At 56.4% G+C, this 18,045-nt stretch overlaps 5 protein-coding genes across 5 annotated transcripts; 2 read left to right on the top strand and 3 right to left on the bottom strand.

The window, feature by feature from the left end:
• Positions 1–1,244: 1,244 nt before the first annotated feature.
• CLUP02_03749 (uncharacterized protein) lies at positions 1,245–7,461 on the bottom strand (the record flags this gene model as incomplete). The annotated part of the gene is made up of 14 exons (XM_049282766.1): positions 1,245–3,503; positions 3,592–3,811; positions 3,876–3,895; positions 4,044–4,261; positions 4,331–4,392; positions 4,466–4,547; positions 4,819–4,961; positions 5,052–5,092; positions 5,199–6,473; positions 6,546–6,676; positions 6,755–6,812; positions 6,841–7,140; positions 7,247–7,324; positions 7,381–7,461. The coding sequence occupies 14 exons, from the start codon at positions 7,459–7,461 to the stop codon at positions 1,245–1,247; spliced, it is 4,968 nt and encodes a 1,655-aa protein (XP_049139909.1).
• Positions 7,462–8,817: 1,356 nt separating this feature from the next.
• CLUP02_03748 (DNA/RNA non-specific endonuclease) lies at positions 8,818–9,882 on the top strand (the record flags this gene model as incomplete). Its single annotated transcript, XM_049282765.1, has 1 exon — positions 8,818–9,882. One exon carries the CDS (start codon positions 8,818–8,820, stop codon positions 9,880–9,882), a length of 1,065 nt encoding a protein of 354 aa, XP_049139908.1.
• An 80-nt stretch (positions 9,883–9,962) lies between these two features.
• On the bottom strand, positions 9,963–12,685 carry CLUP02_03747 (WD domain-containing protein; the record flags this gene model as incomplete). The annotated part of the gene is made up of 6 exons (XM_049282764.1): positions 9,963–10,133; positions 10,192–10,202; positions 10,255–10,290; positions 10,530–12,225; positions 12,287–12,402; positions 12,577–12,685. The coding sequence occupies 6 exons, from the start codon at positions 12,683–12,685 to the stop codon at positions 9,963–9,965; spliced, it is 2,139 nt and encodes a 712-aa protein (XP_049139907.1).
• A 1,806-nt stretch (positions 12,686–14,491) lies between these two features.
• On the top strand, positions 14,492–16,235 carry CLUP02_03746 (MBOAT family protein; the record flags this gene model as incomplete). Its single annotated transcript, XM_049282763.1, has 4 exons — positions 14,492–14,786; positions 14,841–14,881; positions 14,942–15,947; positions 16,009–16,235. The coding sequence occupies 4 exons, from the start codon at positions 14,492–14,494 to the stop codon at positions 16,233–16,235; spliced, it is 1,569 nt and encodes a 522-aa protein (XP_049139906.1).
• Positions 16,236–16,388: 153 nt separating this feature from the next.
• Positions 16,389–17,240, bottom strand: CLUP02_03745 (isoprenylcysteine carboxyl methyltransferase; the record flags this gene model as incomplete). Its single annotated transcript, XM_049282762.1, has 1 exon — positions 16,389–17,240. One exon carries the CDS (start codon positions 17,238–17,240, stop codon positions 16,389–16,391), a length of 852 nt encoding a protein of 283 aa, XP_049139905.1.
• Between the last annotated feature and the right edge of the window lie 805 nt (positions 17,241–18,045).

Genomic DNA, 18,045 nt, shown 5'->3' with positions numbered 1-18,045 from the left:
CCTGGTTGAGCTTTCAAAGGCAGTCCCAGCATTCACGCCAACAGCTCTATGGATCATGGCACAACATGCTAACTCGCGCAACGGACTGCCCAACTGAACGAATTAGCCAACTCGCCTGCGTATGATTTGGTCCGGCATAGAGACGGGTGCAGACTTCGGGTCTGCCATACCTGACCGCCGCCAAAAGGCTGCGAAAGACTCGAGCTCGAGGGAGCATAGAAGCATGAAGCATGAAGCCGCCCTCTGGAGACTGACTCCACTCCTGCACCCGACACGTCCGCATCTGGTCCGTGGTTCGTCGCGATCGCCCCCTCCAAGGCGGACGAACCGGAAGAGATCGCTCGGGTGACGGGCCGCAAGGTGGCACCTCCGTGTGTTTGGGTCCATGATGGCACGAACGTCATGCAAAACCTCTGGACGGGCCGGCTTGCCCGGGCAGTTAGGAGAACCAGGTTATCCCCTGGGTGGGAGTTGAGAGAACTACACCCGCAATGACGGCGAACGGGATCGCTCGTACGCTTGGGCGACTAGAATACACCTGTACTCGAGCCCGGAGTAGTTCTCCGGACTCGTGGTATTGCTCGTTCGTTGGCCTCGTTTCCGATATTCTTGACGATCGAAGAAATGCACGCTTGACTCGTGTCCTATCTCTTGCTCGAGTTCGGATTCAGTTTACAAGCCACCTGCTCATCCCATATTTCTCACACAGGTTCGCGACGGAGCCATGCTAGGTAGATAGGTACGCTGAGGGAAATGTCATCGGCTCATCGACCTTCTCACCATGCCAGAACGAAGCTGGGTTCCCTATGAGCAGACGACTGGAAACATGCTTCTGTACGTAATGGATGTGCAACTTTTCATAGACCTGAAGCTCGGCCAAGGTAAAGAACCTCCGGTCAAGAACTAAAGTAAAAAAAAAAAAAAGACAATCTCATCCCAACGCCCGGTAGGTATTGTACAAAAATAAAGCAAAACACAAACGCCAAGACCAGTCCATATGCCCCCCCTCCATGCAACCGCCATTGGTCCAGCCTATTCCATTCCGTAAGCCATCCTTGTTTACGCCAGTCGTAATTCTCTCCTCTGGACCAGCACTACTGAAGATGCGATACAATCGACAGCAGCGTGTCCAGTCCGCCAAACATCCGCATTCTTCGTCATATTATACAAATCCAACAAGACTGGTGTAAGTGGCTGTGTGCCTTTTGATCAACCAAGTTGTCGGGCGTTTCCTGTTCGTATCCTTAGTTGCGAGCCTTTGGCTTTGCCAGCATGTTGAGTCGACTCAGACTCATACCGCCACGCTTCTTCGTGGGACTCGGCGACTGAGCAACGCGAGGGCTCTGAAGCTTCTTGCCGATAGTGCCCGGGGTAGCACCCATCAGTCTGGGGGCCAGGAGAGCATCGCCCTCGGGCACATGCTCGGCCTTGCGCCTCTTGCCGGCCCTGTCACCAGAATCCACCTCAAGGTCTCCTTCCTCTTCACGAGCTCGAGCCCGCTTCTTGTTGGTCATTCCATGGGGCTTTCCGGCCAGGAACTGCATGGGAGACCTGTTCTCCTTGTTGGAGGTGAACTCGGGGCCAGTGGGGAAGCTGCCCGGCATGTCAAGCGAGGCCCGCACATGACGGACACTGGCCTGTCCAGCAGTCGAGCCGAAACCAGTCGGAGAGGCGCTACCGAATCGGATGGTGTGGTCGCTGCGGAAAGTGAATGTGCCAGGTACAGTCGGAGGCAGAGGCTTGATGCTCTCACTGGCGTTCTCGGTCGCCTTGTCAGACGGGCTTCCAACATTCAGGTCGGGATAGAGATTCTCGCCCTTCTTTCGCTGGGTGACATTGCCGTTGCCGAGCATGGCGTCGAGGCTGGGGTACTCAACCTCTCCATTCTTACGGATAGGGCTTATGCTCGCAAAGGCTCGGTGTGCAACTGTATTCGGTACATCGGCGGCTCGGTTAGTGTCCGGGGTGAAGTCAACTCTCTTAAACAACTTTCTTCGCGGAGTCGTGAACGGAACGGCGGGAACCGTCTTCTCTGCAGCCTGCGGTGCAGGAGTCTGGGAGATGCTAGAAGCGGGCTTGGGAAGAGCACTCTTCGTCTGGTTCAAGGCTCCCTTTCCGCCACGAAGAATCGACTTGACTCTTTCGAAGCGACCGGGGCTCACAATTCGGCGTTTCAGCTCGGCCGTCTTCTCCAGCGCACCAAGGTTGTTGGTAGTGGCAGACTTTGTGAGGCCACCCAGATCAGGCTTCGAGGGCGATTTTCTGAGGATTCCAAGCTCGGGTTTTGACGGTGACTTGACGAGCGATCCCAGGTCAGGCTTGCTGGCTGACTTGGTGAGAGTGCCAGGCAAGGGCATCTTGGAACCAGCAGCGCGAGCCAGGGAAGATGCAGTGGGGCTCGTGAGGGAGGCCAGACTGGGCTGAGATCGAAGGCCAGTAGGCGCATCTGTTCCGCTAGACTTAGGACGCGGGAGAGAGCTGCCGTCGCGAGAAACTGGCCGGGCAGTGGTGGCATCGTCCTCGAAACGCTGTCGCACACGCTTGACTGATGAGGGCGGTTCAATGTTGGCAAAGATACGAGACTTGGGTCGAGGTCCAAGAGTCGACTTTGTGGAACTGCTGGAGTCCGCATCGTCCAGGTTGGCCTTGGACGGAGAGCGCTTGAGGCTAGACTTCTGCTGCGAGGGCGTATCGGGGATGCCCAGGTTGATCTTGGACGGTTTCTTCAAGATCGACTTCGGGTGAGTGGGCGTATCGTCGACGTTCGGCTTGGATTGAGATCGCTTCAGAACAGATTTGGGCTGCGTCGGCGTGTCATCCAGGTTAGCCTTGGAGGGCGATCGCTTCAAACTAGACTTGGGTTGCGTAGGCGTATCGTCCAGGTTCGCCTTGGACTGAGTCCGCTTCAGGCTCTTGAGAGGAGTGACCCGGCCAGGCTGGGCTCGGAAGGCTGAAGGATGACCTTCGATAGAGTCCATCTTCTTGAACTCAGCCATGTGGACAGCACTGTAGCGGCCAGACTTGCCCCTGGCCTTGGCAATCCTGCGGCCGTTGATCTCTTCGTCCTCTCTCTCCAGTTCGCGCTTGGCCAGCAGTTCGGCCTTGATTCTGGCTGCCTCCTCGCGCAGCTCGTTCATCATCTGCTGGGCATCGCTGCTCAAGCCATTATCGCCGGTAGGCTGGGCGACGCGGAAGGTGAAGGGCGACTCGGGGACGCCCGTGGCCTTGAATGGCGTCTTGGAAGGCGTCGCCTGAGGATCGGCCTTCTTGTCTGAGGGGTCCATATCTCTGAAGCCGAGCCAGGTAGCGGAGGGAGGTGCTGCGGTGGGGTGAACCTTGCTCGGGTGCATTTCCGACAACGGGGCCTTAATGTTTGAGTGGGAAGAGGGCGTCGCGGGGTCGTGGTTCGGGACGGCGAGCGCATTCAGACTCTCAGCGACCTCTTGAGCAGGAGGAGTATCATCGCGTTCGGCAACAGAGGCCAGAGTGGATTTGGCCTTCGGCTATGGATAAAGAAAAAAAAATTGTGTGAGTTAGGCGCCGCGCCGTTTGTTTACAGAAGCGGTCAAAGAGCGTAGCCTGTTTGCTTACCTTGGGCGTGTTGGTGCTGGCCAACCGGGCCGAACGACGGCGAGGCGGCGACGACATGTTGACTGTTTGCGAGTGAGAATTGTCAAGCTCGTATGCGTGAACGTCGGTGACGATCGAGAGGAGAGCAAAGAGACGGAAGAAGTCGAGCCAGCGAGTCCCTGGTTTGGAAGAGGAAGGGTTGATGATGTCAGGCGAGAGAGGAGTGGATTGGGGTTCCGGGCTGCGGTTGCGGTACGTAGAGCGCGACGGGGATATTTTGGAGAGGGGCCGCTTCGTTTGTTTACATTGCGCGTTGTGGCTTGAGCTGTGATTGGATGGCAGTTGAGGGACGGCCCAAGCTCTAGACCCCTTGGCTCTGTGATCTTTGGCGGGATGAAAGTGGGGGGGGGGGGGGGCACAGTGAAAGTTCAGAGAAGCCATCCGTTTCTACGCTTTTTTGGCTGCGAATTCACAGTGGAAATTTCGTGGTGCTTCTTCTCTTCACGATTACAGTACGACCAGTGTTTACTCGGATGACCCTCGACGTGCTCCTCGTGGGTCAGAAGACAAGGGGAGCGCGTGGCTAGGGACCCACGGCCACTTATTCTCGAACCCTCTCTTGTTTCAAGAAAACCGGCGTATCTCAACTTGTTTGGCCCATGGCATGTTGTATCCGCACACTGCCTATCGCCTATCTAGTATAGCAGGCCGTCCACGTGCTCCTGTCTCTTTTATCCCGAGGAATGCGGTGCAAAGAGACCGTTGGATCTAAGCAGTGCCGAAGGCATAGCCCAAGCCGAGCGTGAGCCACGATGGCCCGCGCTTCGAACTCAATTCTCGTCGGTATCTACTGCGTAGATTGACCAGTGCCAATCTCGTGGGGAACAGTCTCTACCTCTGCTTCTCACTCCTGACCCTTGGCCTTGTCGGAGGGCTAATGTTCAGCGATACTTGAAATTCTCTTGCTTTCACGTTGTCTCGCAGTGAATCACGTCTGCAATGTTGTCTCGTACAAAGGCTTCCATATAGCTAACGAAAGCACATGAACTTTACCTTGATCTATATCACACATATTACCATCAGAGATTAGCGAACGCTTGCTTTCAAAGTTATTACTCGGATTTCACAATCTCATATCATTCTTGGAAGTAAGACTTAGGTCAATCTGGTTTGAAACGTCATTCTTCGATGGCCATTATCTATAATTCCGAGCGGTCGTCGATGCGTTGCAGCAAGTCCCAATCCAACCTGTTAGGGCCAGAGGCCCAATGCTCACGAGAAGTCTCAATGTTGAGCCACCTATCCAGTCTATAAAGTTGGCACCCGCACAGCCGTAGACTATTCCATGGTATAAATGCATGTGTGCCCTGCCACCCTTGTCCATGCCCATCCTTGTTGAAATGTGTACCCGCCAATATAAACAAACAGTCCTTAACGCCGCCGATTGAGAGAGGTTTGATTTCTTAATTTGATGATCCTACCAATGCCACGCCGCCTTTTCAATGCGTAGAAGCGATGGCACCTGTGATGCCCAGCAAGGCCATTCCCATGAAACCAAAAAAGATGCAGAGATTCCGATTGTGGTTCAAACTTAGCGCCTCAACAAAGAGCTGAAGGCCGACGCTCACCATGATCCCAGCCGTAATGGCAAACATGCAAGCGTAAGAGACAGCATTCGGCGTGAGGTGAGTATGCTTCGCAAGTTTGAACCACAACACAGCAATGCCCGCACCCAAAGGCTGGCTAAGGCCACCGAGGATCGCGGCCCAGAACATAGCCCTCATGCGACTCCCAAGCGCCATGTACAACGGCAGTGCCATGGCAAATCCTTCAGTGATGTTGTGGACGAACAGCGCCATGAAGACATTGAAACCCAGTGCCGGATTTGCGTGGTTCGTTGCGTAAGTAATGAAACCCTCTGGGAACTTGTGAAGCGCAATGGCGATTGAAGTCTGCAAGCCTAGAGAGAGGAAGGCATTGGTAGGTACGTGATGATGATGTTGCGCCTCGACATCTTCGTCCGCGTGTTCGCCGTCACCGTGAGCGTCATGATCGTGATGCGATTGATCGTGGCCATGACTGTGACTGTGGTCGTGGTGGTGATGCGTCTCATCGTGCTCCGGCACCGGCAAAGGTTCCCTCGAAGCTGCGCGGCTAGTTCGCATTGTCCCACTGATTGGAGAGTTACACGAGGAACCACCCTCTTCCAAGTCTTCCAAATCCGTATGGCTAGGAGCGTAAAAGTGCCCTGTATTGGTGCGCAGGATAGCCGGAGGCTTTGATGTGGATGTCGAGCGGCCGTTCAGGTGCTTGAAGCACTCCTGACCACAAGGATCCGTGTATCCAAAGCATGGCCCCTCTTCGTCGCAATTCGTCTTCGTGTCTTTGACGAAGGACATGACCCGTTGTTGGACTTGGGCCATGGACGGTCGTCTATCCACGGTGGGGCCACGGCTTCGCGAGGGTCGGGTCGTGGGGGTAGCGTGATTGGTGCTGAGACTCAGATTGCCCCTACTCGAGGCATGGCGCTTCGCCATGGGTGGTGCGCCGTTCTCGTGTGCAACCTCTCCATTCAGAAGTGGTGTAGACTCGGTAGCGTGGCCATTCTTTGCTATTCTATCAACAAGCGGCCGTCGAGAAGAGCGGCGACTAGAGGTATACAAAGAAGTCTTTCTGCTCTGGCTGCGCGATCGGGTATCGGTCTCGTTATGGTCATGCGTGTGGTCGCAATCGACAACGTGAGATGGCATGTACTGATGCAGTAGGCGTGAAATGACCTGAATGCCAACAAAGCCTCCAATGAAGCAGGCCATGATAAGGAACCCAGCGATCTGGTCTTGGAAGCCATCCTCCTTAAGGTATTGTTTTGCGGATGGGAGCATGTTGTTTAACGCTGAGTAAAGCTGTTTTGCAAGAATAAAGTCAGTATGCGTTCGCCAGAATCCGATTGCGTGAGCTTCTGGGGTTCAACCCACCATGACACCGAAACTCAGACTTAGAGAGCATGCCAGGAAGGCATTGCTGTCTTGTATCCTAAAGTTGCGTTTCCCGGGGAGGTATCGTATAACGAGGTCGACACAGATGATAGATGCGCCCACGACACAAGCTGCCAAGCAAGCAAAAGGTTAGCCAATGTTCGTCGTAGGAGGCCAAGGCAGGACGCAGTGCGTGTTTGATCACCCACCTATTCCGCTCACGATGCACATGATCCACCCCCTGGTGTCGTTGTCAAGTTCCGTCGACTCCATGATGGGCAGCTCAGCTCAACACCTCCAATCGATGGCTGTAGGATGTCTGTGTGCTCGGCGCATGCAGAATGGGATGCGTGATTTGATATTCTTCTCGTATGCGATTCGACCTATATGGTTCTCGAGTATCGTCGCAATCCCAGGAATTTGAATACGGTATATGGTTTAGGTGGCTGCGTCCGCAGCAGAGCGGCAGGCCTCTGACGTAGGGTAAGGTTGTATGTGCGCAAGGACCCGGTTGAATCGCAAGTGGTGTACGGTACGTAGGTTGGTCGTGGAAGACGCAGGTAGGATAGCTGGTGTATGAAAGGATATCAGGGTGCTAAGGTGAGGCCTTGAAGGTATTCGCCACGGGTTGGTGAGGAGAGGAGAGAAGAGGAGCAAGGAGGAGAAGTGAAGGCGTAGGTCTAGGGAACGAAGGAGTGTACGGTAATGTTGCAGAGAGAATAAGGTAAGGTGGTGATGTCGATGGCCGCTAGCAGATCAAATGCGTCTTTGCGCGCAGACTGGTGGGGAGACTGGGAGAGACTTCTGCGCCTTAAGCTTTCCACCTGCGTGGGACGTGGATTCGGGGGCGCTGAATCTGGCTCTGGCTCTGGCTCTGTTGGCGGGGCCGGTGCGTTGTTTCCCAGTGATGGTCCATGGCTGGGGAAGGGGGGGGGGGGCCTTATGGGCCTGCCTTTTTCATGGGCTTTTCTTGCACCGGATTTTGAGAACCTTGATGGCCTTTCCCAGTCAGACTCGTCACCTTACTGATTAGTATTATGAGGGAGTCTCATGTCCCGACAGAGTCCGTTTCCCTTCCATTCTTCCTTGCATGCTTTCTTCTGTTTTGGTCTCGTACCTACAGGCTGGTGCTACTAGGTTTATTCATCCTTCTTTTAGTCGATTGCCGCCCTGCAGCTTGCCGTCTGACCCTCCCCGAAAGCAACCCACCTTTTCTTCCTTTCTGATGCAGGAAACATGCGGCTCTTTTTCTAACGAGAGTTGAAGCGATGAACCAGCCAACACTAGGTACACTGAGAACGTAGGTTGTTTCGATCCTGCTGAGCCGGGCAAAGTCACGAAACAACGCAGAATGGTGCTATTGTTCGCCCCTTTGTTGGGGATCCCTCGCCCATGTCCCAGATCGAGTCAAGGCATGTTGACAGCTCACGTCCGTGAATGGATCAAGTCTTGGCTTTGAGAACCCGGATGGCGGGACGAGGTATCCACGTACCATACCTGACCTTACGAAGTACCTTATTCCTCGAGCCCCGTGATGTGCGCTAGCCGCCAACTCACTGAAGCCGCCCGAAGCGCCCTGCTAACAGAGAAGACTGCGCAACACGTGAAAGATCTGTATTGCAATTGTGGTTGAAGCGGCATGCTAATGTTATGTCTTATTTGAATGCTTGATGCCAGTAGGCCAGGATCCCTCTTCAAAAAAGAGAGTTTACGTCGCGCGCGCAGGGCAGAATTGCGCCGCGAATCGGAGACTGGGATTTGGTCATCCGCAAGGCCCCGCCCTCACCGAGATACCGATACCGGTGAGTATGTCACACCGAAGTCGTCGACCTCAACTTTTCCCATGGGCCCCTGCTCTGGTTTCCTTCCCACCCCACATCCACGGTCCACCTGCCTCACGCCGGCAAATGCTCGGGACAAGGAAGCTGCGTGGCTGCATCTCCTGCCGGCTGCCGCACTGAGCTGTTCCTTTTCCGAGTAGGTCCCTGGAAATCGCCGCCCCGGGCTGTGCGCTGCCGACCGTTGCCCAAAATTTTCCAGCTCCGAGCTCCAGATACCCGTCCCATGAGGTGAGACACCCACCACACCAACACCAGCAACATCGTCACATGCCCTCTTCTCCTTGCCCCGTGGCCAGAGTAGTGTCAGCAACAGCGGATCCTTGAAATCAGGCAACTTTTCCAACTCCCTCTCCCACCATCATATCGTGTCAGCTGCAAGAGACAAATTAAAAAAAGGCCGATACCGTCTCCCCACGAACCGAACCGTCGCCATGTCGAAAACCACTTCCATCGCCCTCATGGCGCTAGGCGCCGGAGGCGGCGCCGCGCTCACGGCCTCGATCTACTCCATGCGCTCCCAAAAGCAACCTCCCACCGCGACGACAACGGCACCGACGACAACCTCCTCCTTCTCGACAGCTCCCACCGTCCCCGTCCCCGGCACCCAAGTCTTCACCAACCCCAACGCCGTCCCGCTCCCTCCCTCACCCTCCGGCGGCCCGGGTCCCGTTCCCGTAGCGTCAGGCAGCCCCGTCGACCCAGCAGGCATCTTCGAATACGGCTTCCCGGGTCCCGTAGCCGACCTCGCGACCCGGCAAGGGCTCGTCTCCTCCTTCGACCGCCGCACCCGCAACCCGCACTACGTCGTCGAGCACATCACACCCGCCTCCCTCGCCCAGCGCGACGGCGACCGCAAGCACAGCGTCTTCCTCGAAGACGCCTCCGTCCCCGAAAAGTTCCAGGCCAAGCTCAAGGATTACTTCCGCAGCGGCTACGACCGCGGCCACCAGGTCCCCGCCGCCGACTGCAAGTGGTCCCAAAAGGCCATGGACGACACCTTTTACCTCACAAACATGTGCCCGCAGGTCGGCGACGGCTTCAACCGCGACTACTGGGCCCACTTCGAGGACTTTTGCCGCCGCCTGACGACGCGGTACCCGTCTGTCCGCATCGTCACCGGACCCTTGTACCTCCCCAAGCGCGACCCCGTCGACGGCAAGTGGTACACCAAGTACGAGGTCATCGGCAACCCGCCCAACGTCGCCGTGCCGACGCACTTTTACAAGGTCATCTTCGCCGAGGACGGGAAGGCCGGCGGCAACGTCGCCATTGGCGCCTTCGTGATGCCCAACGCGCCCATCCCCAACAGCAAGCCGCTATCAGAGTTTGAGATGCCGCTCGAGGCCGTGGAGCGCGCTGCGGGACTCGAGTTCGCGAGCAAGCTTGCGCCGCAGCGCCGCAAGAGGCTCTGTACCGAGGCGACGTGCGCAATTGTCGTCAAGGAGTACGCGGATAGGCAGAAGCAGATTGGTGGTGGCGGCAAGGGCCGTTCATAGAATGGATCGGCGGGGTTGCTGAAGGATCACGGAGGAGTGCGTGGGGAGGTTGCTTTCCGATATGGACCGTTGGGGTTTCTTCAATTTGGCGGGGATTTAGCATGAGGCCGAGTTGGCTCTCCATAGTTGTCCTTTGCTTTCACATATGTACCATTACTGTACCTTGGAAGGGGGAAGCGACCGAGGATAGAGAGAGAGAGAGACAGAAACAGAGGAGAGGTCGGCTGCATCGCATACTTGCATACACAGAGCTACGACACAAGCATCATGCGAAGGGATCCCAAGCCACAAGCAGTGGGGCACATGTACACTAGACAAGCCTGGTCAGTCGACAGTTGTCGACAGCATGCCTTCGCATACGTATATCATCACATTGTCCAAAGGTGCAGAGTTCCTCGAGTACCGTGACTTGACTTGTGTGTTTTTTGGTTCCCCTCCAGCGCCAGGGTATCATCAACCCGTTACTTCCTCCTCAAAGCCACTATTCGTACACTGAAAGGACCGCCGAGTGCCGGAGAAATCCAAATCGACGACTTCCGAGTCGTATTTTGCCTTCCCACCACCCGTTTGCGGTTTCCACGCCCCCTACGCCCGCCCCAATTCTACTACATTTTCGCTCTCCTAACGGGACCGCGTATAGTTCCCACGTCGCTGCTCCTGCTTCAGACTCTCCTCCTGACTAGGAAGCGGCGCCCGCCTGCCGCCACGGCCACCGTCGTCGCGGTCTCTGTGGTTGTTGTTGTTCGCGCCGGGAGGCGGCGGCATGGACATGGGCATGGGCGGGAACCCGGGCGGCGGCACGAAATTCGGCGGCGGCACCATGCCGGGCGGCGGCGCGAAGCCACCTGGTGGCGGGGGAGGTAAGGTGCCGCCGGCCTTTTGGATCATTTCGGCAATCTTGGCCAGGTCGGCTGGGTTGCTCGGGTCGATGCCGCCGGGGAGACCTGGGATCATCGGCGGCGGCGGTGCACCGTTTAGCCCGGGCAGGGGGAAGGGTAGGGGCGGAGGGGGTGCGCCACCTGCGCCGCCGACGCCGGGGATCATCGGCGGTGGCGGGACGGGACCGCCTGCGCCGCCGTTCTGCGGCATCGAGAGGCCCGGTAGGCCCGGTAGTCCAGGAAGACCGGGGAGGCCTGGGAACCCAGGGACCATGGGTTGCTTGAGGGGCATCTTCTGGTCGACGAGGCCGTCCATCTCGTCTTCCATCTCCATCTCCTCCTCCTCCTGACGCTGGCGGCGCCCGCCGCGGCGGTCCCATGTGCCGTTGGCCTCGGCGGCGGCCTCACCGACGTGGTAGCGGTCCTGGAAGACGTCTGCGTCGCCGGGCCGCTTGCGAGACCAGAAGCGCGTGATGCGGTCGTTCGAGCCCGAGGCGAGGATGTGGCCTAGCGGGTGCCAGTCGAGAGACCAGATGGCAAAGTCGTGGGCAAAGGGGACCTTGTGGGCGGGATATATCGTCTGCGCCGGGGTCGTCGACGGGTCGGAGCTGTCGTAGGGGGCCACGGAGTTTGCGTGACCGGCGGGCGTGTTGGGCTCGTCAAGGATGTAGTGGTACAGGGAGCCGTCGTGGCCGCCTGTGCTGAGGAGGTTGGAGTGGACTGGGTGCCAGGCGATGGTCGAAATGTCCTTTTCGTGGCCCTTGAGCAGGCAGATGTCGCGCATCATTCGGAGGTCGAAGACGCGGGCCGTCTGGTCTCGTGCTGACGTTGCCAGGCAGTCGCCCTGGACCTTTTCGAACAGCGTCTTTGTGATTGTGTTTTTGTGGCCGTGGAGGGTGGTCAGGCACCGGCCTGTCCTGGGATCCCACAGCTTGACCAGATGGTCTTTTGAGCCTGATACTAACAAGCCCTTTGTCGGATGCCAGTCGCAGCTCTTGGCGTCCCAGCCGTGGCCCTTGAGGGTCGACTCCTCCACTCCTCCAGCAAAATCAAAAATTTTGAGCGTCGAGTCGTCGCATGCAGTGACGAATTTGGAGTCGTTGGGGCTGAATGCGAGGTCTCTGACCGGGTCGTTATGTGCGGCGATGCTCTGAAGGTTGTTGAAATTGGGCTGCCAGTACTTGACGCTTCCGTCGTGGTCGGCAGAGATGAGCCAGTCGTCGTTGTGAGAATAGGCGAGAGCTCTGATGGCGGAATCGTGGGCCTGCATAATGGTCTCAAAGTTGAATCCGGTACCGTTCCATAATGTGAACTCTCCGCTGCTCGACGCGGTCAACAGGCGGCGTCCTTCTGGCGTCCACCTGACGACGTTGACCGGGTGCTTGATCTTGTTCAGTGATGAGTGTAGGTGCTTCACTGGGATTGTGTCACCGGGATCTGTCCTCCTCGCGGCGGGTGGTATGAACTGTGAGCATGTTAGTGTCAGGGATGCAGATGAGGAGAAGGCGACCTTGTAGAGGACTCACATCAACGATGAAGCTGGCACTTGGCCTCTCGACTTCTCCGGTGTATGCATCGCCGTCAAGTGGCGAGCGATGGCGCATCCAGTTGGCGACGGTTGAGCCATAATCAGTAACAGGACCTGGGGACGTCAGTTATATGCTCGTGGAAGCTAGTCTTTGTCTCAAGCGCGCAGGAGTTTGAGATGAGAAGTCCAGATGGTGTTCGCCCCTGTCTCTCATCATGTAGGCTGAGGGCTTCCGCTCTGGGTATTCTACGCATGAGCTCGTGCTAGAGAATCTAGGTAAAAACTCACGTCGACCCCTGGCTCTCACGAAACCGCCATCTTGACCCTCTCCATCACCGCCTGGGCCTCCTCCTCCTCCTCTCCTGCCATGGTGATCCCCTCGAGGATCATACGCCATCTTTAAACTCTCATGAGGGTTTCGCAATCTCTCTTTGTTGATATTGAGCTCATATGTAGTTTATGGCTGATGAAACAAACCCCGAAATTTCAGTGAAATGTGAAATGGCGCTTGTTGGTGAGGGAGCTTCAGCATTGTTCGGTTCCACGAGGTTGGTACGTCGCCAATGACAGTGAAAACGACCGCGACGCGTGCACAGGCCAGCTACTCTTCTCGCAGTCACATGACCCAGGGAGCTGAGAGCTGGGAGCTGGGAGCTCTGCTGTGGACTGAAGGAAGGATGCACAGAGGCACGTCCCTTCCAACGTCGTCAATTTCGGTCGATGAGCTAATGCAGCCTGGGTACGTACCCGTTCGCTTCCCGGGAAGGTCGACGGCCCACGGTTTTTATCGGTTTTCTTATCCGGGCCAATATCGGGGCGCCCATGTCCCAAATTTCCATTCCCATGCCGCGAATGCCCAAAAATATCCCGCGATTCTTCGTGAGGTGATAATTTATGGCAAGGTGCGATTTCTTCTGGCCCCTCTCCCCACTGCCCAGTCAGTCAGGCACTTTCACATGTGATTTTCCAGTTGCAAAGCCACGGCTCCCTCCTCGTTTTTCTCTAGACTCTGACTCCCAAGTTCCCTGGACCCACGAGGTGAAGCCCATGTTGGACCACTCAGAGCTGCCACCGGGGATCGCCGTCACTATCCGTGGAGCCGTAGAGACCCTTGGCGTGCATTGGATGCATGCGACTTTTCTCTCTCTCTCAAGGCCTCAACTTGCCTAGGCTGGCGGCGTCAGGATGCAGGATGTGTTGGGTGATTTTAAACACAACGGGCTTTTTGCTCTCTGTCTCTCTGGGCTGTCTCCTTCTCTGCGGTCATGCATTAGCGCTGGCTTTGAGGCGCTCTCCGTTGATCCAGCCAGGTTCCGGGTCAGACAGCTCAACGACCCTGACATTCTCAAGGTCCCCCCTTCCAATCCCGCCCCAATGGGCCGTGCCATCGTATCTACCTTACCTTACCTTAGTCTTAGTACCTTGGCCCGTCGTCACTCGTCTCTCTCTTTTTCGTAAATTCTGTTTTGTTTACTTCATCTCTCCTGCATTTCCATGTCTCTGATCAGTTCTCTGCATCGCATCTCTTCAACTGGCCCGTCCTGCACGCCGTCTGCATTCTTGTCGTCAGCGCACCTCCTCTTCCATCATTCCTCCACGTTGATGAACGAATCCCCACGCTACAAGGTCTGATGGCGTCGGCCTAGCTTCCTCCACCTGGTTTTCCCTCCGACTACATACCTCACTTACCTTTCCCCCCCCTGTGCCTTGACGTACCCCCTTCTTTAAAGCTACCTCACCACTCAATCATTTTCCTGCACCTCAGCCATTGCCCCTCACCAGGCACAGCCAAAAAGCCAATGCGCCCTACCTGGTCCATCCAATCCAGATAAAATAGCTTCTCCTCAGTTCTGAAAGGAGCTCAAATCGATTCGCGGGCGCCGTCCGTTTTCCCTTTGGAAACGCCGGTTACAAAGTCAATCCGTACTCTTCATCTTGCCTGACCCGGCCGCGCGCGGTGTCTTGCATTAGAGATCTATACTAACGAGTCCGATATCTTATCGCGCTTGCCACCACTTCACTCCCTGCATTGCATATACATAGCTCTTCCCTGACAGCCTACCTACACGTCTCCTCACTTTATACTTTCACCCATCTTTCCCCCTCGTCATCCACTACGGCCGCTTTTCCTTTTTTCCTCCTCCTCCTCTCTCTCTTACATTCTTGTTGAGGACCCAATAGCTCCAGGGACGTCTTGCCCGTCATGAACACGGCCACGGTGACGAGCCTTGAGAGCTCAAGCACCACCACTACCTCCTCCTCTCTGCGTAACAAGCACAATGGCACCTCCAATGGCACCTCCAACCCCAAGGCCGCCGTCAAGCCGACTACTACACCCGACACCAACCGCACGACCGACGAGCTGAGGAGGGCTATTCAAAAGAAATACAGACACGTCGCTGCCGTCCACTCCAAATCGCGCCCATCAACCCTGAGCCATGACTCTAACACGGCCCCGAGCTTCATTGGCTTCAGGAACTTAATGATTATTGTACTAAGTACGTCGAGCCGATGCCGGAGCTGCTTCAATGGCATTGGCTAACCAAGCATAGTTGTCGGTAATCTTCGTCTGATGATGGAGAACATTCAAAAAGTAGGCTTCAACGAATTGTTCTTGATATGAAGACACACCTCACTAATCAGGCGCTTGTAGTACGGAGTCTTGATTTGTGTTCGCTGCCACGATTTCCGCCAGCAAGATCTCGCTCTCGGCTTGGGCTTATATCTTCTGATCCCTTGTCATCTTATCGCCGCGTACCTAATCGAACTGGCTGCCGCCCAGCAAGCAAGGGGCCTGCGGGCGAAATCGAAAGACGGAGCCGCCAGCCCAACAGAGGACCAGCGCGCGAGGTTTGACTCGACCTGGAAGGTTATCGCTTGGATCCACGCCGTTAACATCACTCTCGCTCTGACCGTTACATCCTATGTCGTGTACTTCCACATTCACCACCCCTTGATCGGCACCCTGACTGAGCTCCACGCCATCATCGTCTGGCTCAAGACAGCGTCGTACGCCTTTACGAACCGAGACCTGCGTCATGCCTACTTGCATCCTGTCAAGGGCGAACTTGCCGCCATGCCCGAAATTTACCAGCAGTGCCCGTATCCTCAGAACATTTCGATGCACAACCTGGCATACTTCTGGTGGGCACCGACATTGGTCTACCAGCCCGCGTATCCGAGGACGGACAAGATCAGATGGGTCTTTGTCGCGAAGCGCATGGCAGAAGTATTTGGCCTGGGTGTCTTTATCTGGTTCGCTAGCGCCCAGTACGCCGCGCCTGTCCTCATCAACTCTCTTGATAAGATTGCCTCTCTGGACGTCCCCAAGATTCTCGAGCGGCTGATGAAACTCTCGACGATTTCTCTGGTCATCTGGCTCGCCGGCTTTTTTGCCCTCTTCCAATCGTTTCTCAACGCTCTCGCCGAAGTTACCCGGTTCGGTGACCGGTGTTTCTACGAGGACTGGTGGAACAGCGAGAGCTTGGGTGCATACTGGCGATTGTGGAACAAGCCCGTATACCAGTACTTCAAGCGTCATGTCTACTCACCCCTGATTGGCCGAGGATGGAGCCCAAGGGCCGCGCAACTGGCCGTCTTCTTCGCGTCTGCCGTCCTGCACGAGGTTCTTGTTGGTATCCCGACACATAACATTATTGGTAAGTCGTCTCGGGGGGGAAAACTCGTACAGTCAGTCAGTCGGCTAACAAAGAAAAACAGGTGTTGCTTTTGCGGGCATGTTCTTCCAACTTCCCCTTATTGCCCTCACCACCCCCCTGGAAAAGATGCAGTCTCCCACGGGTCGCATGCTCGGCAACTGCATTTTCTGGGTCTCGTTTACCATCCTCGGGCAGCCCTTTGCAGCTTTGATGTACTTTTACGCGTGGCAGGCCAAGTACGGCAGCGTCAGCAGGCAAATGGCCTGTAATTCGGTTGCAACCTCGTAACTCGCCAAAACAATCGTCAAATGGGGCACGGCGTTGGTCTGGTACTCTTTTCTATGTACACTATGATTTCTGGGTTTTAGACAAAACACAATAATTGGCAGTTGGCTCAACATGTCGTTCTTCAAGTTGCGTGCCATGACGAGCCCGTACTAACTACCCGCAAAAGGGAATCATGGTCCCGACACGCTTGCGATAGTCCTCGTAATCCTGTCCAAAGAACCTGACCAACAGCTCCTCCTCGTGTCGTATCCTCTTTGAAAAGAAGTACCACAACACGACGGCGTACGCCACGAGCGACACCACGTTTCCCATGACGAGCTGCGTGCCGATAGCCCACCAGAAGAAGCCAAAGTACGAAGGGTGCCGAAAGTAGGCGTACACGCCGCCCGTGACGAGGGTATGGGACTCTGCGCGGTAGTGCTGGACGGTGTGGTTGAAGCTCTGGCCCGCCGTGACCATGGCCGCGGAGCGGACCGCCTGGCCCAGCCCGACCAGAAGCAGACCCGCAACCAGGAAGAAGGGTCGGAGGCCGAAGGGCGCCCAGGCGCTGTCGGGGAAGACGAGGTTCGCGAGGAGGCACTCCAGGAAGGCTGTCGCGTGGGCGATTGCGTAGGCGGGCCAGTTTGCTGTCAGGAGGTAGGCGTGGACTGTCGCTTGCGGGGTGTTGTGGGCTGCCGTTGTGTAGAATTCGAGAAAGTGGAAGAGGGAGAGGGCGGAGAGGAAGAAGGGGAGGCGCCAGAGCGGGGACGAGGTGGTCCGGAGGAGGAGGGATAGGGAGAGGAGGCCGAGGGTGAAGGTCGTGCCGAGGAGGAAGGCGCGGAGGGCGATGCCGGCGAGGGATTTCGGTTGGTTTGGGTAGTATTCTTTTCCTGGGGTTGGGGGGTCCTGGGGGCGGGCGTCGCTGGGGGGGATGTCAGCTTGGGGGTCTTTGTGGCGGTTGTGGTTGCGGTTCGGGAGGTTTGGTGGTTGGGAGTAGAGGGGGTTCGTGGGCGTGCGTGAGGACATGGCGATGGTGGGGGGTCTTGGTGTTGAGGGGCAGAAAGAGGTTCGCAGAACTGGACGTCCTTTGGAGGTGTCCGAGGACGTCAAGGTCGCAGCCGCAGTTGCTCGCCTCACTTCACCTCACACCAGGGATAGGACAGAACAGGACAGGACAGGACGGTACGGGACCGGACATGTGCGGAGAGGAAACGGGGTACGGGAGATCGGGGCGGTGTTCTTGTGATTGATGCCGGGACCGAGGGTGGTGTGGCTGAGTTTGCGGCTCTGGTTGAAGCAAGACGAGAAAGGGAAGGCACAGGAAAGGCAAGGTGACAGATAGCAAGGCAAGGTAGGGAAAGGTAGAGATAGGTACTAGGCTAGATGGGTACTTACACCCGACGGAAAGTCGACATGGTTGTGGCTGGCTGACTTGTGTGAAAAGATGCGTCGATCCGATGTTTCTGTGAATCCAAGCAGGTCGGGTTAAGCCACTCGGGAGCCCACATGCAGAGTCGTGGTGGTGGCCGCGGGATGCGGGATACGGCAAAGGGGCAGATGCGAGCGTGGCAGAGTTTACGTTGCGAGAAAAAAACAGAGCCTCAACGAGCCGCGGAACGACGTCGAGACTGGAAGAGCGCGCAGTTTGTGGCGGGGCAAGTTGGCTCTAGCTTCTTTTGTGGCCGTCATTTTACATGCGAGAAGAACCAATGCGAGCCCAAGTTTTCCCGTTTTTTTGCAACACTGACACAGACGTCTACGTATAGTTGCGACGAAAGGGAAAAGCGGGAAGAAGGGCAAAGAAGGAAAACGAAAAACTTGGCAGTGCTGG

The sequence above is a fragment of the Colletotrichum lupini genome, chromosome 2 (assembly GCF_023278565.1).
Source record: "Colletotrichum lupini chromosome 2, complete sequence".
Classification (NCBI taxonomy): domain Eukaryota; kingdom Fungi; phylum Ascomycota; class Sordariomycetes; order Glomerellales; family Glomerellaceae; genus Colletotrichum; species Colletotrichum lupini.
Note: the sequence above shows the minus strand (reverse complement) of the source record. Positions and strands in the feature narration are given on the sequence as shown.